Source organism: Oryzias latipes, chromosome 12, assembly GCF_053564925.1.
Source record: "Oryzias latipes strain Hd-rR chromosome 12, Olatipes_Hd-rR_3.1".
Classification (NCBI taxonomy): Eukaryota; Metazoa; Chordata; class Actinopteri; order Beloniformes; family Adrianichthyidae; genus Oryzias; species Oryzias latipes.
In genome coordinates this window covers 14,574,714-14,601,459 of record NC_136248.1, presented here as the reverse complement: position 1 = coordinate 14,601,459, position 26,746 = coordinate 14,574,714, and the positions used below count along the sequence as shown (strand labels likewise).

The following is a 26,746-nucleotide window of genomic DNA, read 5'->3' as shown; positions in this document are numbered from 1 at the left end:
ACGCGCAAATGAATAGTTTTTGTGTGCCATTAAAACACATATAATGATCACGAGAAACATTTTATTTTCTATAAATAATTATATTTAAGGTGTTAAAAATCTCAGAGCTTCACAAAAAGTCTCAAAATATGCAACAGTGGGATTGTAGTGCGGAATGCGCATGCTCCTGGCTAATTAGGACCTTGTATTAAGCGTTACAGTTATAAACCTAAAAACACAGTAAATTTCTCTAAAACATTATGAATATTGCACGATAGAGATTTCCATACTGTCATTTATAAGATGTCATTTAGCTTTTTTTTTTTTTTTCCTGCGCCTTTACGCAATCAGGCGCGCAGCTGCAGCAGGTGAGCCGATTAAAGCGCTTCCTCCCAGCTGAGGCCGTGAGTGCGGATGATCTGCGCGGGCCGACATGGACCTGCGCTGCTTCACGTGTTCGCTTTTCCTGGCATGTCTTTGCTGTACCGGAGGTAAAGTCTGTTTGTTCATTTGTCTAAATAAGCAGCAGCGCGCTCACGGGTGCAGCAAAGCAATCTAGAGAAGGTTTATCTTTGAGTAAGCGTGGGGCCTAATGAACAGACTTCTGCAGGCTCATGATGTGCCAACAGCCTAATTGATGTTCCCCTTTTTGAACCAAACAAACTTCAAAATTTTAGTTTGAGCCATTTGCTTACGACAATGCTCAAGTTCTCCCCAGTTATACATTTACTTTATGAAAGATAAGAATATCTTAAATGTATATGCATTCTTGACTTAAGATCCTTAAATTGTGTAGGATGTCTTTTAAATTCTTGAATTATCTGACCAACCTTCAGTTGGCCAAACTAATTCCTTCCAAAATTGTTTTTCTACTTGTGGGTCAGTTGGTTATTTACCAGTATGGGTCTGGTCTATTGTGCATATTTTCTATTGCGTCTGGATATTCTGTAAATGTGGCTTTCTTCCTGGAAGGTCAACGCTTGGGGTGCCCTGAAGGAAAGTGGCAGTGTGATGATGGACAGTGTATCACTGAAGCCTGGAGATGTGATGGACAAGGAGACTGCCTTGATGGTTCAGATGAAATGGACTGTGCCGGTATGTGTAGTTTACTAAACGAGTATTTAGATTTTATTTTAGCACAAAGTACTTTCCAGTACTTTTTTTTTTGGCTGATTAAAGCTTCATTCTAAACCCGAGAGAGACTGAAATGACTAGGGGGGGAATGACTTTCATAGGTTGCCATAACAGCCTGATAAGATGAATATATATAGTACCAAAAAAATAATTGGGTTTAATTTTTTGATGACAGTGACTTAATTATTATACTAGGTTTTATTTGGTGTTGTGTGTTTTTGTCTATTCTCTCAAATACTCTGAGATCTTTTCATTATAATCCAAATTATATATAAATGTCTGAGCTGTCAGAATGACTGCTATGGTCATTCTAGTAGCTGTGGCATTCCAGCAGCTCGAGGTGATATCAGGGGTGTCAGAATCCAGGGCTCGAGGGCCGGTTTTAAACATGTTTTCCAACAAACCTGCCATTAGAGCTCCTTATTGGCTAAAACACACCTGATCCAGGTAATCAGCAGCGGGTATTTGAAAACCAACAGGAGGCTGGCCCTCAAGGTCTAGAATTTGACACCACTGTGTTAGAGGTTTATTGGAACTGTAGCACAACAAATGCAGAGTTCACCCAAATATCTTGTTTCCTTCAGAGCTCTCAGGCTCAGAGTGTCCTGCAGGTCAGTTTTCCTGCCTGGACTCTGTTGGCTGTGTTAATGCCTCTGCTCGCTGCGATGGCAAAATCCAGTGTCCTACTGGATCTGATGAGGAGAGCTGCCCACCCACCAAGGGCTGCATAGACTCTGACTGGATGTGTCAAAACGGCATCTGCATCCCGAAGGGACTGCGCTGCAACGGAGAAAACGACTGCATGGATAATTCTGATGAGGGTGACTGTGGTGAGAAAGTGCTTTTCCTGTCAGATTTGACATGTGTCAGCCAAAATGCAGAATGTAAAGAGAGAGAGCTTTTATTACTCTTACTGGAGGGGGGAAAAATCTCAAATTTTCAGGATTGTGTGATGAGGGCGGCGTGCTATGCCCAGAAGGGAAGTGTGTTTCTCCTGAAGAAATGTGCGACGGGCAGCTTCACTGTTTGGATGGCAGCGACGAGCCAATAACCTGTGGTAAACTTAATTAAATTCCTCTAAGCTTCCCTTTCATGATCATTCCATCTACTGAAGAGCCCATCCTGCATTTGATTGCTAAAACAAAATGACGTTCACCCTCTGCAGGCCGCATCTGCTCCATGAACAACGGCGGTTGCAGCCACGTATGTACCGATGAGTCCTGGGGGACACGCTGTGTTTGTCCTGCAGGGTATGAGCTCTCCTCAAATGGTGCAGTCTGTGAAGGTCTGTTTCTGATCCTGTGGAGTCTTCATCAGTGTGTTCTTAGATTTTTTTTTTTTGATTATGCAATCTGTTTCTCCTCAGATGTGAATGAGTGCTCTTCTGCCTTGCCGCCTTGTGCACATTACTGCAAAAACACTGTTGGCTCCTACCTTTGTCACTGCAAAAAAGGTTTCAAACTCAATGAAGGCTCCATTTGTCTGGCTTTAGGTGAGGTTTCATTCAACAAGCTACCTTAAATTGAAGGAAACTGCGTTTTGTTCATTTGAGGTACTGATGGACATGTCACAACATTGCAAAGTTTCATGAGTACGGTACTTAAGATCTCATTGTTATATCAGTTTAAACCTCTTAGATCTAGATTCCTGCTCAGAAAAGACTAAGCCAGTGCACTAGAACAAAAGAGAACTGGAAAGTTTAAAGGCAACTTTGATGTTGAAGCTTTAGAAAGATCAGAAGTGATCAAAAACAAAGAGAAGCAGAGTTTATATAAGCTGACTCTAAAGGTGTATTCAGAGTTTAAGGCTGTATTCAAACTGGCCACAGTCTGAACCAGAGTTCATTTCCCCCAATAATCCAGAACAAATTTTAGGCCTGAATCCACCCAACCGGACCCTGGTCCGGGAGCAGGAACTGGTTCTCGGACCCATCATTCGAGGTGGTCTTGGTTCTTTTCCAGTCAAGCTGCGCTTTGCTTTGTTTTGATTTTTCTCAGTCTGAAGAGGCTCTGTGCCCAGAATGGAACAACTGGACTAAAGGCCACTGTAGCCGAGCATTACGGAATGTAAACGGAGTAGAGAGGAGGCAGCCATGACTTGCTGACATGGAGTAACTGTGAGGCACAGCAACTCTATTGACATTTTGTCAGATGAATGCAGACTTATCAAAACAACTTTTAATGTGATACACATTGGCTCTCAATGTTTTCCAGACGATCTGTCAAATGCTTATCAGCGTACCTTCTTAGCAGTCTTCTTGCCAGTAACCGCCTTGCAGTGTGCCTCAGCCAGCCCAAAGTAGCAAAAAGTGTTGTACTGGACAGTGATGCAGATGTTAAGATTTTGTCAGCAAAATATAAAGTTGAATAAGTGTACTAGCACGACAAGGATTGCAAAGCGTACGATTTCCATAATTTCTGCCTCTAGTTGCCTTGTCCTACCCTCATCATTTCTGGCCAATAACTGAAGAGCTCTTCAGTCATGTGTTTTGTTTTTTTTTTACAAGCTTTGGTTCGAAAGACAAGTGTACCGAAGGCCGTGTGAATACGGACCAAACCCAATGTTCAGGAGTCAATTCGGATCAAACAAAATGAACTTGGTCCAGACCTACAGACTTTTCCAGTCTAAATGCACCTACAAAATATTTGGCAGTAGAAATGGTCTTTGACAGTATTTTTTTTGTTTTGTTTCAAGGTGAGACGAGATGGCTTGTATGTATTCCAGAAGTTTTTCTACAATTTATTTATGATCAAATATAGAAAGTTTTTCTTAAATTATTAAGTATCCATGTCAGAATTTCCGTTTACTGTGATTTCAGTCAGATGGTGGTTTAGTAATACTTTTAATTTATTTATTTTTTTACTTGGGGCAACTTGCCTGACAATATATTGCATAATTTTAGAAAATAAAATTAAAGTATAACTGTTAAAGAAAAATTTGGCTTTGCACCAGTGCACATGGAGAAAATCACATGTGGTGGTTAACCTTGCAATGGACCTCATTCTTTTGTCTTTTTGAATTCTCCAGGTAATGCAACCCGATTGCTGACAGTGCAGAGAAGCAATTTAGGACTTTTGAATGTCAAATCTCAGCAGTTTAACATCATCCAGACTTCAGTGTCTGATGCAGTGGCCTTAACATATGACATTGCCAGAGGATTGCACTACTGGGCTGATGGCCGTGGGAGCATCTACAAAACTATTGGACGTCAAAGCTGGGCAGTCTACACGGGTAAGTCGACCACAAGCTTTTTATTTTTCAGAAAATCCTTATGAAACACAATTTTCCTTAATGTTCAATTTTCAGGAAGCTGTTCTTGAAAATGTAAAATTGTCTTCCTAAAACAGGGGAGCCTGGGATTCAAGCGCTGGCTTGTGATTGGCTTAATGGTTACCTTTACTGGACTAATCTGAAGATGGAATCGATCTACATGCAGATGCCTGATGGGAGTTACACAACTCTGCTTAACAAAAATGTCAAGCCGTCTGGGTTGGTTCTTTTACCTGTTGAGAGGTATATTCAACTTTTCTGACTTTTACAGAATTGTTTTTCTTGTATAGTGATGTACTGCTATAGCACAATATAAATGAGTCACTTAGCCTGCCAATCGTGAATTCAATGTAAAAGAATGTGGTTGCTTCTGTGCAGAAATGTTCTGAAAATGTCCTAAACCCTCAGGAGTCGGGACTTTTTTTTTTGAGCATTTTACCTACTTTAGATCATCCTGCAAAAATAATTTTCCTTTAACCTCTTAAGACTTCAACTAATGTATGGGCTAACCCTCTTCATGTGGAGTCACAGGGTCCCAGTTAAGCAGAAATGACTACTGTGGTAATGTAGCCTAAAATATGTCCACGCATGTGATGGATCTTTCAGAGGTAAACTTTTTTTATTTTAACATTCTTTTTCCAACATATACTGTATACATATTTTTTTATTAATACGATAAACCTGAAACTTTCCCAAAAACTCAAATCTGATTTAGTAAAATTTTATTTTGCTCAAAATCTGAAACTCAGAAGCAGATTTTAGATTGTATAAGAAAGATCAAGTGTGGAGACTAAATGTATAAATCCAAAAGAGCAAAGACCAGGTCAAAGAGATGGGAGAAATGTAAAAAAGGTGCTTAAACCCACTTACAAGGTTCCAATGATTTACTTGAAATGGTATCACGATAAGGAGTCATAACTCGTGTTTGGTTTAAACCAAACATGATAAAGGTAATAACCTTTTTGAAGCCTTTTACAATCAATTTAAACAAACTATACTAATGGCGGGTTGACATCATTTCTACATCATTGTAAACAGCTGATGTGATACTTGGAGCTAAACTGATGATTTTTCTGTGGTTTATGCTAATTTATGTTTTCATTTCAGTTTGATGTTCTGGATCAATGCGGGACCAGGTGAGAGGGTGACAATCGAGAGGTCCTGGATGGACGGGTCGGATAGAAGCACTCTGACGGTTCTCACAGCCCAGTCTGCTCACAGCCTCACGGCTGATGTCGCTGCCAGGAGACTGTACTGGATCAGTGACTTCAAAAGGGTGAGATCTGAGTGAAATATGACTTTGAACTGTAGCTTTGGGACGCAAATGTTACAGAAAATGTATACATAACCTGTTGGCCTATGAATTAGGGAATGACGTAATCAGAAATTCTGTGACAAAAGAAAGTTGCATGGATCAACTTTAAAGACCCGGTACATTTCTTTTGGCGGGAGCAAACTATTGCAAGGGTTTTGGTATTGTCTAAATGTAACAAATGCCACCACATTGTTAAAAAACTAAAATAAAAGAATGTACAGTATACTGCATTTTATAAAATCACAAATTCAGAAAGTACTGGGCTGTCTATCGTAAATTTCTAAACCAAGAGTTTGCAACCTGAGGCTTCGGAGCCACATGCCGCTCTTTTAGTTATCCTTTGTGCCTCTTATTAAAGAAAAAAGAATTATTTATTTTCAAAAATTTAAAATAAAACTAAAAGTACTAAATTAAACAAACCAACTTTATTCAAGTCATTAAAAAACAATTGGCCAGTATGTAAAAAAACTTTCCGCCAGTTATGAGCACTGAATCAATTTAAGCACAACTAGAATTAAGGCACACCAGATTATAAAACGGATATTAATTTTCAACAAATTTAAGGATTTTAAGTGCACCTTTATGGCTGGAAAAATATGGTAGTAGTCACTTAATTGGTTCTGATTTAATTTTATGTTGGACTTAAAAATTTCTGGCTGAGATGCACACATTTGTCTTCAGTCTGTAGAGACCGTGGGGGTGGATGGGACCGGCCGTTACTCGTTTACAGGACTGTTCAGCAGGCGGCCCGCTCTGAGCCTGGCTGTGTTTGAAAGCATGTTGTACTGGGTCGACAGCAGGGGATTGTGGGAGGCTCCCCAAAGCAAACCGACTAAGCGCAAGTTTTTGTGGAAAACTGGAGTTCCCCTGTTGACAGTCTACCATGAGCTTCAGCAACCTAAAGGTGGTTTGACTCAAATCTGTTAACATTTAGGTTAAATCTTAAACTGTTTTTGTTCAAATTGGTTGTTTGATTTGTTTTAGGGTCCTCTGCTTGTGCAAAGGCTCCATGCGAACTCTGCCAGCTGACTAAAAATAACCTGGTTGGATTCACCTGTGCTTGTCCAGATTCTAAAGTGCTATTGCCAGATGGGAATTGTGACTGTAAGTTGGCCAAGTCAGTTAAATGCAGAGAAACTTTGTGTTTTTCATGTTTCAGTTAGAACTTTGACCTCTTGTCTCACTTGACTTTAAAACTTTCTTGCAGTTTTGAGGTTTATTTATGCTACAATTACAACTATCAACTTGTTGGAGTTCAGAGGTGGACAGCACTCTGAAACCCAGCTCTTCAACACAGATGATGGGATCCTGTCCTTTGATCTTGACTGGTACAGAGACTGGCTCTACTGGGCCAATGAAACGGGTCACGTCAAACGCAAAAAGATGGCCCAGGTGCAGATTGAAGTCATTCCAATGCCTCTGCCTGGTAGGTTTTTAGTCTGAAAGCTCTTTTTACAACTAAGAAAGAAAATGGAAACTTAATACAAGTAAGTTTGTACCACAATATATCTTCTAAACACATTTTATTTTTAGTTTGTCTAATAAGTTTGGACCAGCAAAATGAAAATCTTTATTGGGTGTCATGTGACCAAAACACCATTGGCACCACGACTAGTGGGAAAAACTACCCCAAACGCCTGTACCACACAACACTGGAAATACACAACCTGTACCTCGACTGGCTAAGGAGTAAACTGTTCTGGATGGAGGAAGATCGTCTCTACAGTATGGACTTAACAGGAGGCAAAGCCGAACTGCTGCTGAAAATAGCAGAAGGGGTCAGGGGCGACATTAGCTTTGACCTCAGAGCCAGCAGTCTGCACTGGAGCTCTGAAAGAGGTGAGGGGAATTCAGGGTCTGGAGGGATCACATATAATTGTGTTAAATGTATGCCTGCTCAAATCTGTTACTGAGTTCATCTAAATTTGTTTTTAAATTTATGAAACCCAAACTTTAGCTTGACGCGTCTTCTGTCTTAAAATGTTATACTTTTTATCATTTACTGTATACGAGAACCAGACGAGACGAATATGACTAATAGTTGTAATGGCCAACGGGTACTTCCTGTTTGGACCTTCAGGGGGTGTGGTCATTTGGTCCATTTCTCATTTAGTCTATACTTAAAATAACTTTAACATTTTCTTTGTTCTATAAATGGAATTTGTTCAGAAGTGAGTCTATAGGAGTGGTCTATAGTAAAAGATGTATTTTCCCTTTTTAAAAAGTTAACTAAGGCATATTCTCAAAGTTGTTTACAATTTCAGGCTTTTGAGAAACGATTAAAAACAAAAATTCTTAGTTGGTGCCTTTATCACTAAAGGCTTGAATATATTGAAGTTTGTCTCTTTTACAGGCCTGGTAACACTGAGTTTGTTGAAGGAGACAACTCACCAAGCTGGAAAGAGATGGAACGTCTCTGGCTCTGTAATGGCGGCTTTTGAGCCTTTCCTGTTGTCCTTGTCTGATCATGTGATCACTCTGTGGAATCGACGCAATGGGAGCATCATACAAGATGTCAAAGTTAAAGGTCATGTTCTGAGTGTCATCCCTGCACTCGGGAACATTAAAACAGGTAGAGCTATTTTCTCACAAATTAACACTGGAGTAATATAGTTTGATTTTATTAAAGTAAAAACAAATTTGAATTGTAAAAAACTAGTACAATATATATAAATATGTTTTTTTCTTTTTTCTTTTTTGTCTCCACAGTGCCTGATCCTCCAGTATGCAAAGAGCCGTCCATGTTGTGCCGACACTCATCCATTTGCCTCCCAAATTCCCAGGTTTGTGATGGGAAGAGAGACTGTCCAGATGGAGATGATGAAGAATTTTGTGTAGTCACATGTCCATCCAAAGGTAAAAGTGGTTACAGGTAAATCTAACCCATGGGATTGTGTTTCTAACTCTTTTGGCCTTCATCATCAGGGGAATTCAAGTGCAAGGACAGAAGATTTTGTATCTCTCAAAGCCTTGTGTGTGACGGCCGTTCTCACTGTCGGGACGGCTCGGATGAAGTTGACTGCCCCACTTTGGTCGCTCCTGTACCTCTGAAAAATGTCCTCAAGTGTCAGATGGGGTCGAAAGCATGCAACGACGGCACTGAATGTGTTTTACTCAGTCATGTATGTGATGGAGAGCAGGACTGTAGAGATGGTTCGGATGAATTGGGCTGTGGTAAGGTCGTGTTTGAGAGATGACAAAATGTTATAGATCAACTGAGTTCTAATATTTCCTTGCCGTCTGCAGAAACGGATGCGCCACCAAGTACCCGCCCTCCGGCGGTACCAGCCTGCATCAGCCCCTCTGTTCTCTGCCCGTCCACATCCACACACATCTGCATTTCTCAAAGTCAATTTTGCAATGGCGTTAAAGACTGTCCAGATGGCTTTGATGAAAAGAGCTGCTTGGAAAAGTGTGTCTCAAGAAGTAAGTCTCTTAAATATTTATCCCAGATGCTGTTCATGCTTTTCAAAACTATCATCATTTTTACATGTTCTTTTGCAGCTGATTTTCTATGTAAAGACCGTAGAAGCTGCGTTTCAAAGATCCTGGTCTGTGACGGCCGCTCTCATTGCCACGATGGTTCAGATGAGGTCAACTGTGCGAGTGAAGGTCCACAAGCTCCTCAGAAACCCAAGCTGAAGTGTCGCTTTGGCTCCAAGCTGTGCAGAGACGGGGCGGAGTGTGTCCTCCTGAGTCACGTCTGTGACGGAGAGGCAGACTGTCAGGATGGATCAGATGAAGAACAGTGTGGTGGGTTGTTTTTTTGTTTTGTTTTTTTTTTACGTCAGAATTGTCAAATTTTGTGTTTGTGTTAATCAGATTTTTATCATATTTGCAGATGTTGCAGAGACTAAGGCTGCAGAAAAAGACTTGAATATACCCCCTCCCATCATCCCATCAGCCACTCCCACAAAGGCAGCGTGCAGCAGCCCTTCAGTTCTGTGTCCAGGTTCTTCTTTATGCATCAAACCCACACAGATGTGTGATGGAAGAAGAGACTGCCCTGATGGATCTGATGAGAAATGTTTGAAAAGATGTCCTTCTGCATGTAAGTCATCCTGTAGAACTTTTTCATTAAAAACAAAGGTGGGTTTTTGCAACAACAGGCATGTATCTGCATCACACTTCCTCTTGTGGGTTTATAATGCACTCCCTTGAACCATTACATAGTGAAAACTATAAATTTAACTGTGTAAAACATTTGGGGAAGTAAACACGATTGGATAAAACGAGGCGAAAACAAAAAAGGAATACCAAAAATACCTGATTTCCAATTGTGTCTTTGAGTCCAAGGTACATTTGCAGTACCTGCGGTCAACACAAAAGGCTCATGCTTTCGCCAGATTGATTATTTGACTGAACATATTTAAGGCAATAATCACAGTACGTTCTCTGGAAATGAAAATCAAAGAACCAGTTTTTCAAATTTCACAAACCATGAACAAAAATGTAACTTTAAACAGCACTAAAAGTACTAAATATATTGTTACTGGTTGTGTTTTGTGAATACATCTTTACATTTACATCTGAAAGCTTGTTTTACTCTTCATAGCGGAGTTCCTCTGCAAAGACCGTCTGAGCTGCGTCTTAAAGAATCAGGTGTGTGATGGTCGCTCTCACTGCCTCGATGGTTCAGATGAGTTGAACTGTCCGAGCACGGCTGCTCTTCCTAAATCTTCAAACGTGCTGAAGTGCCGTTTGGGGTCAACGCTGTGTCGAGATGGGACAGAATGTGTCCTCCTGAGCCACATCTGTGATGGAGAGACGGACTGTAAAGATGGATCAGATGAAGAAAAATGTGGTTAGTATTTTTCCAACACGAATTTGAATATTTGAATATTCTAAATCCTGCTAATTATGTTGCTTTATTTTATTTTTTTTAATAGATGCTGCAGAGAAAGCTCCTTCCACTTCTATGAAAACTGAGGTCATGAGTCTGTCTCCTCCACTGATACCGTCAGTCACTCAGGCTCCCACAAAGGCAGCGTGCAGCAGCCCTTCAGTTCTGTGTCCAGGTTCTTCTTTATGCATCAAACCCACACAGATGTGTGACGGAAGGAATGACTGTCCTGATGGATCTGATGAGAAATGTTTGAAAAGATGTCCTTCTGCATGTAAGTCGTCCGAAGAATATTTTTACTGCTAAGCGTTTTTTTGTTTACCCCAAGAGTTAATTTCCAAAAAAATAACTCACAATGGGCAAATCTGAATAAATCATTTTTAATTGTTATAACTTATAGATGTTTTAGGGCTGTTGAACTCCTTCCTACACATTACTTTCTTTTCTTGGACCTGAAGATTTTCACTTTCTCTAGTTCAAACTTCAGTAAAAAGTTACAAGATCAAAACTGGTATCGGGGCCAAACATTTGTTTGAGACATTTTTTGTGCTGAACCTTTCGTCAACGTTGAGTTTGTTGGGGAGAAATTTTGAGCACTATCCAGCAGAGTCTCACTGCTAGAGATAAAGGATTTAAATTTGGTGTAGTAAATTTATTCTGTAATGTACAGTAGAAATGGCACATGTGAGGTTTGACAGTGGTCTACAGCCAATCAGGACACAGAACATGATGTACCATTGACCCCAAAAAAGCATGCTAAACTGGTTAAAGAAAGCAAATGAGACTGCAAATCCCCAAAAGGTGATTTGCATTATAACCATACATTCACATCTGAATGCTTGTTTTACTCTTCATAGCGGAGTTCCTCTGCAAAGACCGTCTTAGCTGCGTCTTAAAGAGTCAGGTGTGTGATGGTCGCTCTCACTGCCTCGATGGTTCAGATGAGCTGAACTGTCCGAGCACGGCTGCTCTTCCTAAATCTTCAAACGTGCTGAAGTGCCGTTTGGGGTCAACGCTGTGTCGAGATGGGACAGAATGTGTCCTCCTGAGCCACATCTGTGATGGAGAGACGGACTGTAAAGATGGATCAGATGAAGAAAAATGTGGTTAGTATTTTTCCAACACGAATTTGAATATTTGAATATTCTAAATCCTGCTAATTATGTTGCTTTATTTTATTTTTTTTTAATAGATGCTGCAGAGAAAGCTCCTTCAACTTCTATGAAAACTGAGGTCATGAGTTTGTCTCCTCCACTGATCCCGTCAGTCACTCAGGCTCCCAAAAAGCCAGCGTGCAGCAGCCCTTCAGTTCTGTGTCCAGGTTCTTCTTTGTGCATCAAACTCACACAGATGTGTGACGGAAAGAGAGATTGTCCTGATGGATCTGATGAGAAATGTGTAAAAAGATGTCCTTCTGCATGTAAGATGACTTCTAATTTACTTTTTTAATCGCAAAAAATGATATATATTTTTAGGTTTTTCTTTTTTACTAGATAAACCTTAACTTACGGATTCTAATGTAGCAAAGTTCTGTCGAGTTCCTCCTGATACGTCCAGCTTGATGGTTTTGGACAAGCAAAAAATCAACTCGTATGTGTTAGAACCACTTTACGTTGTCGGACTTCAACATTCTATTTACCTGTACAGCTGATTTTCGCTGCAAAGACCGTAGAAGATGCGTTCCCAGGAGGCAAGTGTGTGACGGCCGTGCTCAATGCCACGACGGCTCAGATGAGCTTAACTGTGTTGGTGAGGCTCCAGTTGCTCCAAAGAAAGCTGATCTGAAATGCCGCGTGGGCTCCAGACTCTGTCGGGACGGCACAGAATGTGTTCTGTTTAGTCACGTCTGTGACGGCGAGACAGACTGTCAGGATGGATCTGATGAGGAAGACTGTGGTGAGTTTTTGGGGAAGACTTGTAGAAATGCCTGTTTGGAATTTCTGTGGGGGGAAAATAATTATTTTTATGTTCTTGTCTCTTAAAAACTGATTGTCGTAATGAATTAAAAGTAAATACAAATCCAACTCTTGTGGTGCTTAGATGAAGTGGAGAGGACTGCAGAGACTCCAAAGCCATCCTGTAGCTTTCCCTCTGTTCAGTGTCCAGATTCGGCTGTTTGCATAAACCCAGCACAGTTATGTGACGGAATAAGAGACTGTCCGGATGGGTCTGATGAGGCCTGCGTGAAAAACTGTGCTGATGAGAGTGAGAACTTTATTAATTTCATCTATTTTTCTAATATTTCTTTGTAATAACTGATGTTTCTTTCCTCTGCAGGTGACTTCCTCTGCAAAGACCGCCGCAGCTGCGTCTCTAAGAGTCTGCTTTGCGACGGGCGCTCTCACTGCTACGACGGCTCAGACGAGGCCAACTGTCGGACCGAGGCGGCCCCCGAGTCAAAGTCTGAGGTGCTGCAGTGCCGCATGGGCTCAAGACCGTGTGATGATGGCCGAGAGTGCGTCCTGTACAGTCATGTATGTGACGGGGAGGAAGACTGCCTGGATGGATCTGATGAAAAGGGATGCCAAGAAGACTGCAAGCAAGGTGTTCGACTTGGATTGTCAAACTTTATGCGCTTATTTTCAAACCAACACAGAATCTGTGCTTTTCAGACATGATGGTCTGCTTTTGTACCTTTTTTTTTCACATCTGACAACAAAAACATAGATGGGAGTTTAGCTGTGCAACTGTTATCTGATTGCTCCTCCACAGGAGAATTTCAGTGTGCTCATGGGAAAATGTGCATTCCTGAGTCGGAGGTGTGTGATGGGAGGCCACAGTGTCGGGATCGGTCTGACGAACTGGATTGCTGGGAGAAAACAAAGGGCTGCGAGTTCCGCTGTGCTGATGGCAAACGCTGCATCCCTAAGAAATTCCTCTGCGATGGAGAGATGGACTGCCTGGATGGGTCAGATGAGATGGGATGTGGTACGTTTTTAAAGCTCATTCTTTTGACAGCGTTTAAAGAAAACGAATTAAAATAAACCTGCATTGACTACTCATGGTAAAGGGAAATCCTTCAGACCAGTGGCGGAGCTAGAACAGTTTGAAGGAGGGGGGGCTGAAGACTTTGGAAGAGTGGCTAAAGGTATCAGCAGAGTGGAAGACCATAGAAAGATAAAATGCATATTTCCGTTTTATTATATTTAAAGCAGCAATGTTGCTACGAATGTAAAGCTGATGTAAAAAATGAAACTAATTTAATTCAAAATTATCCCTTCTGTCATTTTTACAATGCCTAAAGAAGCTTATTGATGTTTTTTGAAACTGTCATTTATACTAATTCTGGGGCATAGCTTCTTGTTGCCAGCACCTGTCACCCTTGACCTTCCAACAGCTCCGCCCCTGCTTCAGATTACTTTTTAGGCCTAAATTTGTCTTTTTCTCCCCAGACTCCAGTCCTCTTGAACCAACAGGGTCTACTGTTCCCACCTCAGTTTGTGCTGCTCCGTCAGTCCTCTGTCTGGGTTCTTCTGTGTGCATCTCTCAAAAGCAGCTGTGTGATGGGCGAAGAGACTGTCCGGATGGATCTGATGAGGAGAGCTGTGTGTTTAAATGCCAAAATGCAGGCAAGTGCAGAAATTAGCATGAAGCCAGCTGATAGCTGTGGCTCTATCTGCTGCTATCTTTGAGTAATAGTTTTTGCTTTGAAAATCTTAGTTATTTCTCTGTGTAGATATCTGAATGTTTTTCTAAATGTGGTTTTGTGTTTTTGGATCAGAGGACTTTTTATGCAGTGATCACAGAAGATGCGTCTCCAAGATCCACGTGTGTGACGGCCGTGCTCACTGTCCGGATGGATCAGATGAGAAACAGTGTCAGACAGCAGACCTTACCCCAACCAGTAAGCTAAGAAAACAGAATGATTGTCAGTTTTTAGGTTTCCTTTCACATTTATACCAAAAAAATCAACAGCTTTAAGCTAGTCTCTTTAAACCAGTGTTTTTCAAACTTTTTTGAGCCACGGCACACTTTAACCTTGACAAAAATCCCGCAGCACATCCGCATCCAAAAATTAAAAAAAGGAAAAACTCGGTCTGTATTGATCTTCAGCCCCTCGGCAATCTCAATTGCATTTTTGTAATAATTGTGGCAGAAAAAGTTGGAAGCTGCAGCTGTTTTTTTCTAAAATGTTATAAAAGTTAAGTTAAAAGATTTAAAAACTGTTTGCTGCATGTTCGTTGTGGTTTCAAGACGTTTAACAAGGACGACTCATTGTGCGCTGAGATGCCGTCACTTTAACCCGATGCATCATGGGAGATGTAGTGCAAACAGCCGCCGAACGCAGACAGGCTAGCGTCTGAGCTTCATTGTTTTGTTCACTTTTTTCACGGTCTGATACTGGATTCTGTGGAAAGCTACACCGCTAAAGACGAGCTTTAGATGTTATTTTTGTTGGAACTAAGACTTTATGAGCAGAATCAGAACAAGGAAGTGGAGACTATAACCACTTCTGATTGGTCAGACTGATATGTGATTAAGCCTTCAAGTATGATTGGAGACAGTTAAAGGGGCAGGACTTTTCCTAAAATAGCTTTAGCTGCAGCCAAATCGCGCCACCGCCATTCTTATCAAAATGGCTTTAATAGAATCAAATAAACACAAAGTATTTTACGATCTTTCATATTCCTAACTTCTCAGTGTTTTATAAGGGCCTGTTTGGATGAACAAAGAGCTGATTTCCTGGAGATGGGAAATGTTGTTAGATCAGTTAATGACGGCAATTTCCCACGGCACACTAGTGTGCTGCGGAACACTGGTTGAAAAACACTGCTTTAAACAATTAATTTAAATTTAACACATTTTACTAGATTAGTGAAAAGTCTTTTTTTTTGGTAATCTCTGAACCTTCTGTCATGTTTAACTTTTGTTTTTTTCTTTTGCAAAGCCTCTATCAGTGTTCCAAGTGTCAAAACTGAACCTGTGAAATGCCGCAAAGGTTTCAAAGCGTGCAAAGACGGTTTAGAGTGTGTGATGTACAGCCACGTGTGCGACGGAGAGCAGGACTGTAAGGATGGGTCAGACGAAGATGGATGCGAGACTCTATGCAAAACAGGTTGGTTTAGTTGGCAGACTTGAAGACTTGAAGACCCACTCCCATCAACTTTTGCCTGTTTAAGTGTTCCTAATGGTCTTTAAGGTCATTTTAAAGCCAAAACCAAAAAATGTAGTGCTTTCTAGGACATAGTTTCCGCAGAGCAACAGGAGTTTATTAGAAATTTGCTTCTGAGTTGTGGGTGGGACTGTTGGCGGGGAGTTCACCTGTGCTCATTTCCCATCCTCACTTTGTTTACACCCTCTCCCACTAGCTTACAACCTCAACCTAGAATAACCAGTGCAGCAAAAATGGTGAGCAATATCAGAGCTATCCAGTCTTGCAGTTTGGAGCCAGATGTGTTGAAAGAAATACTCAAATGCAATTTTTATTTTTAAATACACGTCCTCAATCTTCAGCAAAATGCCACAAGAACGTGTTATAAACAGTAAAAACACAATGTTCTTTGGAGTGGGTCTTCATGGATCCAGACTGTTTAGAATACTGACATGGAAAGACAAGTCTCCAGGTGTATGAATCTGTTTTTCAGGTGAGTTCCAGTGTGCCCATGGCAACAGATGCATCCCACAGAAGGGGGTGTGCGATGGGCAGAGGGACTGTCAGGACGGCTCTGATGAAATGGATTGTTCAAGTCAAATTGAGGGCTGCCATCACCGCTGCGACAACAACACTCGCTGCGTACCACAGACCTTCCTGTGTGATGGCGAGAGAGATTGTGCCGATGGCTCGGATGAAGAAAAATGTGGTGGGTGACTTTTCTCATTTTACTGAACTTTTTGAAACCTGACAAATGAGACAAGCCTGCTTCCTCCTCCCAGGTTTGGTTCCCTGTTCTTTTTACCAGTTCCGCTGTGCCAGTGGGCAATGTGTGTCCGAAGCTCTGAGGTGTGATGGATATCCTGACTGCAGTGACCGCTCCGACGAAGCGGGCTGCGCCAAATCCCCTCGCTGCCCGGCACAGCTGCAGTGCCCACACAGTCATGAATGCCTGCAGAAAGAGTGGCTCTGCGATGGGGATGAAGACTGCAAAGATGGATCAGATGAAAAGGTGAGGACTAAAGAGTTCAGTTCTTTTAAAAGATTTGGGATTGTCCTTTCACTGCCACAATCTGTTTCCAGAACTGCAACGCTCCTCCAGCAAAGTGCAGAGACTACCAGTGGCCGTGCAGAGATGGCAGTAAATGCATTCCTCTCTCTTGGAGATGTGATGGGAAGGAGGACTGTCACGATGGCACAGATGAGGAAAAATGTGGGTTTTGAGAAGTTTCTCAACCTCTGAGGATTTTTGTGATAAAACATGAGGTGGAATGTGACTTTTTACAACAGTCACATGTAGCAAGTAATCAGTCCTCATCCTTACCACCACAGGTCTGCAGAGAAAATGCCCCTCTCATCTTTACCAGTGTGGCAGTGGGGAGTGTCTTGACCCCAGCTTGGTGTGTAACGGCCTCACAAACTGTGCTGACAGTTCAGATGAAGGTGTGGAATGTTCTCGTCACAACTGCTCCAGTCCCTCATCTCCTCTGTGTGACCAGCGATGCATGAGCACTCCCAGAGGGCCGGTCAGTTAATCACAACTCTATCTGACTAAAAAATAAAATTTTAAAGACATTTTTCCCTCATTTATAGTGGGGGAAACGTCCCATAAATAACCCACAATAGGTGAAATCCGTGAAGTTGAAACCAAAGATCTGCTCTCAATCAGTGATTTAAGGAAGGGTGGAAAGCTGATGTGAACGGATATTGACGAGAACAACAGCTAATCAGAACACAATGTGCGGTGCAAAGAGTACAGCATAGAAAATTCTGCAAAATGGCGAGACAGTGTAAGGTGAATCATGATATGGTGAAGGCGTACTGTGACTCTTAAAATGTATTTTTTTCCCCTCAGAGGTGTTACTGCACTGCAGGGTTCAAACTGCAACCTGGCGCCACTTTCTGCGTGGATGCTGATGAGTGCAGTTCAGCCGCTGCTCCATGTAAACATAGCTGTGTGAACACCAGAGGGTCTTACACCTGTCGCTGCCACCCAGGCTTCTACCTGGAGCCAGATAACAAAAGCTGCAAGACCAAAGGTACTTCTTGAAAACACTGCCTAGCTTTTATTTATCTTTTTTTTTTTTTTTTTTTTTTTTTTTTTTGCTATATGTTACCAAGCACCTGGGATTGGTGCATGTCACTGCATTTCAAAATTCATAGTAACTTGTAAAAGAGATGCAAACGCTGCATTTTTCCTTTAAATTGGGATCCCAAAACGGCTGATAAAGAACCAGCCAAATCTTGTCAAAGCTCTGATTTATTTATTATTTTTAATTTTGAGATGGTCTACCCACTGAAATCGGCTTTTCTTTTTGTTTTGTGTGTGTTCATTTCCAGACGAGCCTTTGCTTCTGGCCTCAGTGCAGTCGGAGCTGTTGCTTCTCGGGGTTCACAGTGGCAGCTTAAAGCTTCTTTCTACTGCTAACCGGCCTGTCTTCTCTGTGGATTATGACTGGGCTCAAAGGAGAGTTTACTGGCTGAGCCCGACATTCCAAAGCATCCGCTGGGCTGACATGAAAAACTCCAACAAAGGGACTCTGATAAAAGGTACCACTTTTAAAGCTTAATATTCTTAGTCCTTGTTTCAGTTTGGCCAATAGTTGCAACAAAGAATTTCATTTTTTTTTTTTGGAAAAACACTGTTAAACTGAATCTTGAAATATTTTGCAGGTGTGAAGTCGGATGCCATTGCGGTGGACTGGGTTGGTAAGAATCTGTACTGGGTGGAAGGACTGCTTGGACAGATTTTGGCGGTGAAGCTGAGCGCTTCCATAGTCCGGTCTCAGGACTACACTGTGGTTCTGGGTGAAGACCTGGAGCAGCCGAGCTCACTGATGCTGCTTCCATTTAAAGGGTAAGCTTTTCAGGCTTGTTCTGAACGAAACTCATGACAAATGCAGGTAAATCGGGGAGTCCTGTCCATCCTCAGGTTCATGCTGTGGTCTGAGATTGGTAGCACCCCACAGATCAAGCGGTCTGGAATGGACGGTTCAAAGAGGAAGGTGTTGGTGAGCCACAACTTGAGTTGGCCAGTGAGTCTGGCTTATGATCTCCTTGATGACCGGGTGTACTGGGCTGATGAGAAGCTTCACTGCATTGGGTCATCCTCTCTGGACGGAGAAGACATAAAGGTGAACAACAAACATGAGTACTGAACCACAGCCTGATTTACCTCAGTTATTCCTGCCTCAACAATGCTGTGCCCTAGAAGTCTGATTTGATTAGTCTAACCTGCAGTTTGAATTGTTTTTATTCATTAGATCCTCCAGTTGGCTGAAACTCCAAGTCCATTCTCATTGGCAGTTTTCAATGACCGTGTTTTCTGGTCTGACACAAAGAGAAGAACCATCCGCTCAGCTGACAAGAAGACGGGTAAAGATCAGAAAGTTCTTCTGAAGAGGCCTGGACAGCCATTTGGACTGAGGGTGAGTCTTTGCTTCTAATTGTTTTGGATTTTTGGGAAAACTCTTTACCCAAGCAATACCTATCTTAATCATCTATCCACCTTTTCGTTTTAATAATTTGCCCTTTTTATGTTTATGTTAACAAGTCCATATTTAATCAAAGGGCTTTTAAATTGTAAATCAAAAGTTTTTTTTTTTTTTTTTTTTTTTCCAACGGACAAACAAGTCTTCTTAAACACCTCTGGTTGCAGAGGGGTGATGACCTCAAAGTCAGACCCTGATCTTCTCATCTATTTTAAGTGTTATCAGTGGTCTTTTCAATTAGGATTACGCTGATTTTAGGCAGCATTTTAAAAACTCTTTTAATGGTTTGTGCAGAGCAGCAGTAGTTCATTTGGAAATTAACTGAGTTTTGGGCGGGACTGTTGGCATGGAGTAAGCCTTCCTCCATCTTGTTTAAACTAGAAAATCAAACTTCATTTATTTGTATGGCGCCTTTCATACCAGTAGAAAAAACACAAAGAGCTGTACATGAAAGCAAATCGAATGGTCCTAAAATACGAAAATTAAAACGGAAAACACAGGACAATCACAAACGGTTGGCGCCCCTCCCTCACCAGATTCTTCCTTCCGCCCACCCAGTTTCCCCAACATAACCCTGAATAGAAACATAAGAACTGCAGCTTTAAGAAAAATCCTGGCTTGTTACTGCTGTGAAGAAAACGATATAATGGGGATCCATTTATTCCAAGGCACAGCCCGACCACGGGGGTCATTGCCACAGAGCAGCTCAGGGCCCACTCCATGGCTGTTGGAGCACAGAGCGGGACCCCAGCCGGCCTAATGAGAATGAGCACCCCCTACAGGTGGAGCTTGTGGTGCTCCAGAGGAATGCATCCCCAACAGGAAACACTGGAGTAAGAAACAGAATATTTATTAAAATAGTAATGATGATAAAAAAGTAAAATGGCAATAACAAAAACAATAACTTCACTTTAAAAATGTTAAAACAGAACCTTAAATATCATAAATGTTGTAATAAAAAAAGGGTAGTATAAATAGTAATAGCCCTTAGGTAACAAAAAACTTAAGTGGGGAAAATGGATTAAATAGATGAGTAACAGAATTAAAAAATTACAAAAGTCATGTAAAAACCAGATTAGAGGTGGGTCTTGAGCCTCTTCTTAAAAACCTACTGTCTCTCCGGTCCTGAGGTTCTCCAGCAGGCTGTTCCGCAGGCGAGGACCGTAATGGTGAGATGCAGACTCTGTTTTCGTCCTCACCGCTAAAAGGCCAGCACCGGAGGACCTCATGGTCCGTGAGGGCTAATACTTTAAAAGCAAGTTAAATAAGAAGGCCCACAACCATTAAAAAACACTTTAAAATCAATCTCTCCTGCTAGCTTACAGCCTCTCACACCTGACATTACCGGTATAAAAAAAATGGCGAGCAATGTTGAAGCTATCAATATCAGCTCGGACAAGGAAAAGAAAGACGTTCATGGATCTGTTTGTCTGCAAGTGGATGCATCAGAATGGAACCGAGCAGGGAGATTGTATGCCTGCCCGGCGTATTTTCTGTCACAAATGACCTTTTTCTTCCCCGCCCCAACATTTTGTCTGCTCCTTATTCATGATTTAAGTAAAAAAAAAAAATATGTTGGCAATCATAAGCTTAAATTGTCTTATGCATCACCATCAGACAAAAACACAAGTTGTTTATAAAAAACCCAAATACAATCTGTGTCGGAATGTCCAACTAAACCAAAGAGTTTATTTTTTTTTTTTTTTTTACATCTGTGGTTATGTGATCTGTTGAGATGTACATTGAGGGATTGGGAAAAGCTAAGCTACAACAGTAGCTTTTTCACAAATATTTTTTTAAAACTGCTTTAACTTTAACTTGAAAATTAGATAAAGGACAAGACTGTATCAGCGGAGCTCCTGAGAGTTGATGAGGAAAATTATTTTAATGTTTGTTGTTGGACAATAAGCAATGTGAAATTTTCATTCCAAATGTGTAACATCTGACTTGGACACTACTTTTGTCCAATCAAATAGTTAAATTTGACTGTCTTCCAAAAACTGAAGAATCTCTTTGAATAATTTGAACCTTTGTGTTCCCTCTCCCTTCAGTTGATGCATGCCCTTTCCCAGCCAGCTCTGCCCAACCCCTGTGTGTATCTCCACTGCTCCCACCTGTGCCTCCTGACTCCTGCAGCTCAAAGCAAATCTGCGGCAGCAGAATCCCCCGCAGCAGTCTGCCGATGTCCAAAGGGCCTGCTGCTCTCCCAGGATAAGAGAACCTGCTCTCTGCCTGAGGAGTCCTCTTTCATCCTGCTTTTGTCTCATCACACAGTCTATCAGGTGAACCCCCTTGAGCCGTCTTTCATTTCTGCTTTTTTTGTTGAAATCTAATTGAATCTTTTTAAATGATTCATCGTCTCTGCTGTGCTTTCCTCTCTCCTAGATATATTTGCGCTCCATGCGTCATGAGGGAATCGCACTGAAAAAGATGCCCAACGGCCGAGATTTCCCCCTATCTGAAGAAAAAGAGCCGCTGGGTTTGGACCTTTCCATTCCTCAGCTTTCTCTGTTTGTGGTTTATGCAAAAGACTCTGTAAATGTGTTGAAACTAAGCAGCTCCAATTCAAAACCAGAACTCTCACAAGCTGGACAAATTCTGAAACTAATGGTATGAACGACATTTTAAAGCCAAGGACTGCATTAACGAATCCACTTCTCCGTTAATATGTAACGCTTTTTTCCAATCTCTTCTCCATCCCAGCTGAATGAGTCAGTCACAGCTCTAGCAGTCGACTGGGTGACATCCAATCTGTTCTGGAGCAGCAGTGAGAGGCCCGACGTCCATGTCACGTCGAGTGACGGCCACACAACCTCTCTGCTTCAGAAGTCTCTGATGGTGAAGGAGCCCTGCTCACTTTACATTGATCAAACTTGTATATCAGTTTTTATTGAACCAAAAATAAATCCTGCTTTTGTGGCTTTGTTTCAGGGCATCACTTCAATCGCTCTTCATCCCCTCTCAGGTAGATTGTGCTACATTGCAACAGTGATAAAGGAGTTGAAAGGTCAGACTGAGGTAGACTGTGCATGGATGGACGGACATAACAAAGCAGTGCTGTGGAAGAAGTCCAGCGTCCCCATTTCCCTGGTCTTCTCCAGTGAAGGAACCATCATCTACTGGGCTGACTCTGGTGAAGACTTGAATCATGCAAGGGTTTCCTCTTGTTTCAGGGTATCTGTAAAATATTCATTTCATGTTCCAGGTGAAGGTGTAATCAGCTCTATTGGTGTGGATGGATCAGGGTACCAGGAATACAAGACGGGGTCTAATCTGCTGGTCTCCTTCACGCGCATTGAGAACGTCCTTATCTGGGCAACCCGAGACAAAGGTAAAAGGAATTCCCCCTTTTTATTAGGTGACGCTCAGATTTTTTAACCCATCTGTATTAATCAGAGACTTGGAGGGAAGTTTTGAGAAATGTTTCCTGGAAGAAACTGCAATTGTAATTCAAAAAAGATTTTATTTTTGAAAACAGCAGTGACTACATATCAGCTGATGTTTCAGATTTTAAAGGTATGAAGGGACTGAATTATAAGTGAATTATAAATGTTTCCATTTGAAAAAAATTGCCATTTTAACAAAACTAACTTTTTATATTTTAATAATGGATTAGATTTATCTGCTCCATTATAAATAAACTGATAAATATAAAAAAGTTGATGAGTTTTGTTATGAATATAACCATTTAACAATTTTCTTATATGCTTCTCTTGAACGCTTTCACATATATTTTATACATTTTAGGCAGCAGATGGCATCACATGCACGTTTACAAAAAGAGGAAGTTTTTGTATTTACAATTTTACTCTTCATGGAAAGAAAATCTACCTTAAATTTATTTCAGATCCTTTTTTTTTCCTTTTTTTCTTGAAACTGTAGATGTGACCAAACTGTGGTTCAGTGACGGGCTGCAGCCCAAACAACTGTGGTTCGAGACAAAAACCAAAGTGCTGGAAGTCAGAGCCTACAATGAGAGCCAGTCAGGTGAGGGCTTCAAAGGTATCGTTTCCGAAAGAGTTGTAGTATTATTTTTTTTAGAAATATATTTATTCCTATTCTATCTACACCAAAAGTTTGTTTTCATATAAATTCCTAAAATGTGTTGAGTGATTCTCGCTGCCTTTTAGGATCATCACTCCTATGAAATGTTTATATATGGCTTGGGGGGTGTAAAGTGGAGGTCCTGCAGAAAACCCACTGGTGCTCGGGAAGGACATGTAGCAGAAAAGAACCATCAAGTTTTCATCCAGGACCTTCTTGCTGTATGTTGACAGTTAAAGACCACAAACTTCCTAAATTCTAACTAGCCAGACTAAAACATAAAAGCAAAATGGCAAATACAATTGGCATGTTTGACTTATAACAGAAATGTATTGACAAACCGTTTAAAGATGTTGTTGGTGGCGGTCTCTGCAACCAGTGGCAGAAACGGCAGCTAGCAGTATAGCTCTACAGTGGTGGTCAAAAAATGGATGGTCGTTTCTTCTTTATGCCCATTTTAAATTTGTGTCTTTTCATCACTTAATTCCTCTTTGCAATGCTGAATCAATCATTAGCGGTCAAACTGGTTAAAGCTTAGAGGTTCATTGAACTCTTTGAACTATTTGAGTAAAAGCAGGCCAAACCTGTCTCAAGTCAAATCCTTAACACAACCTGTTTGCTGATAGTTTCACATGGGTTCTTCAGTCTGACCGGCAGCAGCTGAACTGAGTCATTGTTCTCTGCGGCTGCAAAGAAAAGCTTCACTTGGAGCTGAATAAATGGCTGTGATGCGATACCTGCACGGGATTGGCAAGATGTCCTGCTCTGCTATGGGAACAGAAGGTGATGAATAAAACCTAAACAAAAAATGCTGCCATGGCACTTTTGTCTCACGTGAGGGTGCAGGTCTCTGCCCAGGTTGGAGGTCAGGGGCCCGAGTCTAGTTTTCAACCAAGCTTTAAATTTATTGTAATGGCCCCGCACACCCCTCTGTAGCATTCATATCTTCACTTAAAAAACCCGCTGCAGTAAAAATTGTGGTTAAGGTGTTTAACATGTTGCATTTTCTGATGGAAAAGTATAAAGAAAATGAAGCTTGAAGAGCTTGTATCACGCTGAATCAACTTTTTGAACTTAAAATATTTTATGTTCCACTTAAAAAAAAACTGAAAGTGGTGTTTTGACCCATTCAGGGATATTCATATTCTTCTAAATATCTGTGTGCAGAACACCAGCCTCTCCCAATCCACAAAAGGAGTGTTCTCCCAATAAAATGTTTGAAAGTGAGGAACAGCCCCTTCTAGGCAGTCTGCGCTGCCAGCACTGCCCCCAGGCTAACACGCATCTAATTTCTCTGTGGAGCTAGCGGTGACTGACAAATGCTTTTTTAGGGCTCCATAATATAAACGTCCATCTTTGCAAAAGTTTGGATGCTTGTTTTATTGGGCAAAACGCAGGCAAGCTGCTGTCACTAAATGGGCGTTTCCTACAAGGAGTGAAAGCCGGTGCCTCAGTCTTACTTCTGGGTAGAAAAAGGGTTGCAAAAATAGCTTGTATTTCATAATTATTTTTTTTGTGTGCCAAAGGTAATTTATTATCAAATAATGGATAATGTTTACTCTGAAAGGCTTAAAAGGATGACACAGGCCCTTTAAAGCTGCATTTTTTTTCATAGTTTTTAAATTATGGGGGAAAAAATGCAGTTTAAAAAATATTGTATTACTTGCCTAGATGATGCAATGGGCAATACAATGTTGTACCAGTAATGTTGGGTTGTTGAGGCTGTACTATAGCCAGTGGGCATGTCAATGGAGAGCTCTCAGCAGTGGTCCTGCCCACAACTCTGAGGCAAATTTCTAACTACTGCCACTCTGCAGAAACTGTCCTAGAAAAAGACACATTTTGTTTGGTTTTGCCTAATAATGGCATAATCATTATAAAAAGACCACTGGGAACGATATTCTAATGGATCAAAAGGTGATCGGAGTGGGACTTTAACCTTTAGGCCATTTCAATCTGACTGGACTAGCGTATAAAACGTTCAAATCAGCTGTTTTTCTTTTTCCTGCAGGAAAAAATGGCTGCTTCAACAATGGAGGCTGTTCACACCTGTGCTTGCCTTATCCTGGAGGACGCTCTTGTAAATGTGGACAGGGCTTCTACAGCATCAATGTCACTTCCTGTGCCCCGCTCCCCTCCTGCCCCACCGGAGAAGAAGCTTGCCTCGATGGCAGCAAATGCTTTAGCCGCACCAAGATCTGTGACGGATATGTGGACTGTCCAGATCATTCTGATGAATGGGATTGTAAGTCTATAACCAGCAAATTGCTCTCACACTTGATAAGTGACTCTTCATTTATGCTCATTATTTTAAAAGGAGTTTGACATTATCAAAACAAATCAGTTGACGTCATTTAGACTTATTTGGCCTAAAACAAACATTAAACACTTCTAAAAGGTTAAAGTAAGAAAAAAATCTTTACTGTCCTGTTTTCAGTTAATAGTTGCATTTAAAAATATTTATATTTTCATGCCAGTTTGATTTGTGTATCTAGACAAAACCTTCAGAAACATTCTAAATCATGTTAGATCAACTCTTACAAATATGTGATTTTTTTTTTTTAAATGTTTTTTGTCTGCAATGAGCTGAACAACACTACAGCTTTGTGTATTAGAATGATCATTTTTAGTTCTGTCCTTATGTCAAACTTAACACATTCATGTTAATACACAAACATGTTAGTTTTGAGATGGGAGCATTTTGACATGAAAAGGTTTTTCTTTAACTTTCCAAAAGAAATTGTTTTTTCCTGGCAGGCCTAAGCTCCACATCTTCAGGTCCCAAAGTTGGTGACGTCATGAAGAACTCTATCCTCCCCAACAAAGACTCAGTTTCCTGTGATCTGAAGCGCTGTAACGGCCATGGCAGCTGCATCAGGCAAGGCAAACTGACCAGCTGTAAATGTGCAGCGGGATACAAAGGAGAGTTCTGTAAGGATCGAGACCGTGGACAAAGCCATCCTGCTGTGATCCTGGTTTCCTTCTTCCTGGTTACTGGAGTTGTTGTGGCTGCTTTTGTTCTATCTAAAAGGTACTGAAAAAAGTTATTTGCCATTAAATGTAAACGCTATATTTTAATTATTACAGAAAATTTAGGCAAATACAAAATGATATGCAGCACTTCTACTCATTACCAGTTATTCAGCGAGTTTTGTTTCTCCATGATCTAAACAGGATGAGCTGGAAGCTCTTTGGAAACAAATCGGCTGATAAAGAAACTCTTATGGCCAACATGGGTCTGCCTGAAAACGATTCCGACTCGGAGGTAAAAGACCAATCATGACAGTAATTTTCCTTATGAACTTGACGAGAAAACATTTGAATTTGACATTTTGAGTAATTTAAGTACTCTAATTTTAACTTTTTTATTGTAATGTTGCCTTTAAAAGCATGGTGTTGTCTGGTGAGATAAATGATGAAACTCTGATCTTTTTCTTTCCCAGGAACTGGAGTCTCCAGTTGACATAAAGAGTCCCCTGCAGTCAAAGTCTGTCACCTGAATGTTGTTTTTATGACAAGTGCTTAATAACATGTCAACTATTTTTCTTGTAATAAACGAGATGAATGGTGAAAATAAA

The 26,746-nt window shown here is 41.1% G+C and overlaps 1 protein-coding gene across 4 annotated transcripts; it reads left to right on the top strand.

Annotated features, from left to right (window-relative positions):
* The first annotated feature begins 314 nt into the window (after window positions 1-314).
* Window positions 315-26,746, top strand: lrp13b (low-density lipoprotein receptor related-protein 13 b). 4 transcript variants are annotated; one of them, XM_078956219.1, is made up of 50 exons: window positions 315-470; window positions 952-1,074; window positions 1,698-1,943; window positions 2,057-2,170; window positions 2,279-2,398; window positions 2,480-2,605; window positions 4,141-4,344; window positions 4,461-4,626; window positions 5,491-5,659; window positions 6,380-6,602; window positions 6,683-6,802; window positions 6,906-7,124; window positions 7,232-7,537; window positions 8,052-8,270; window positions 8,408-8,554; window positions 8,624-8,872; window positions 8,945-9,124; window positions 9,203-9,451; window positions 9,540-9,749; window positions 10,254-10,502; window positions 10,588-10,815; window positions 11,399-11,647; window positions 11,734-11,961; window positions 12,189-12,437; window positions 12,582-12,746; window positions 12,819-13,085; window positions 13,254-13,469; window positions 13,934-14,110; window positions 14,263-14,385; window positions 15,430-15,597; window positions 16,127-16,342; window positions 16,416-16,645; window positions 16,717-16,846; window positions 16,966-17,159; window positions 17,489-17,672; window positions 17,974-18,183; window positions 18,307-18,490; window positions 18,566-18,767; window positions 18,897-19,061; window positions 19,793-19,957; window positions 21,176-21,406; window positions 21,510-21,734; window positions 21,828-21,962; window positions 22,056-22,257; window positions 22,330-22,455; window positions 23,007-23,111; window positions 25,180-25,413; window positions 25,926-26,199; window positions 26,343-26,433; window positions 26,612-26,746. In XM_078956219.1, exons 1-50 carry the CDS (start codon window positions 413-415, stop codon window positions 26,666-26,668), a joined length of 9,327 nt encoding a protein of 3,108 aa, XP_078812345.1. In that variant the 5' UTR covers window positions 315-412; the 3' UTR covers window positions 26,669-26,746. The 4 variants fall into 4 exon arrangements, with proteins under 4 accessions (XP_078812345.1, XP_078812344.1, XP_078812347.1 ...); XM_078956218.1 differs by having other exon boundaries at window positions 23,007-23,126; XM_078956221.1 differs by lacking the exon at window positions 19,793-19,957.

Excerpts from the sequence above, each read along its gene's own strand:
- lrp13b (XM_078956218.1), top strand. The coding sequence starts at position 413 with ATGGACCTGCGCTGCTTCACGTGTTCGCTTTTCCTGGCATGTCTTTGC. Across the intron at positions 10,816-11,398 it reads GAAAAGATGTCCTTCTGCAT|CGGAGTTCCTCTGCAAAGAC; the intron begins GTAAGTCGTCCG and ends TACTCTTCATAG. Across the intron at positions 18,184-18,306 it reads CAAAGGGACTCTGATAAAAG|GTGTGAAGTCGGATGCCATT; the intron begins GTACCACTTTTA and ends AATATTTTGCAG.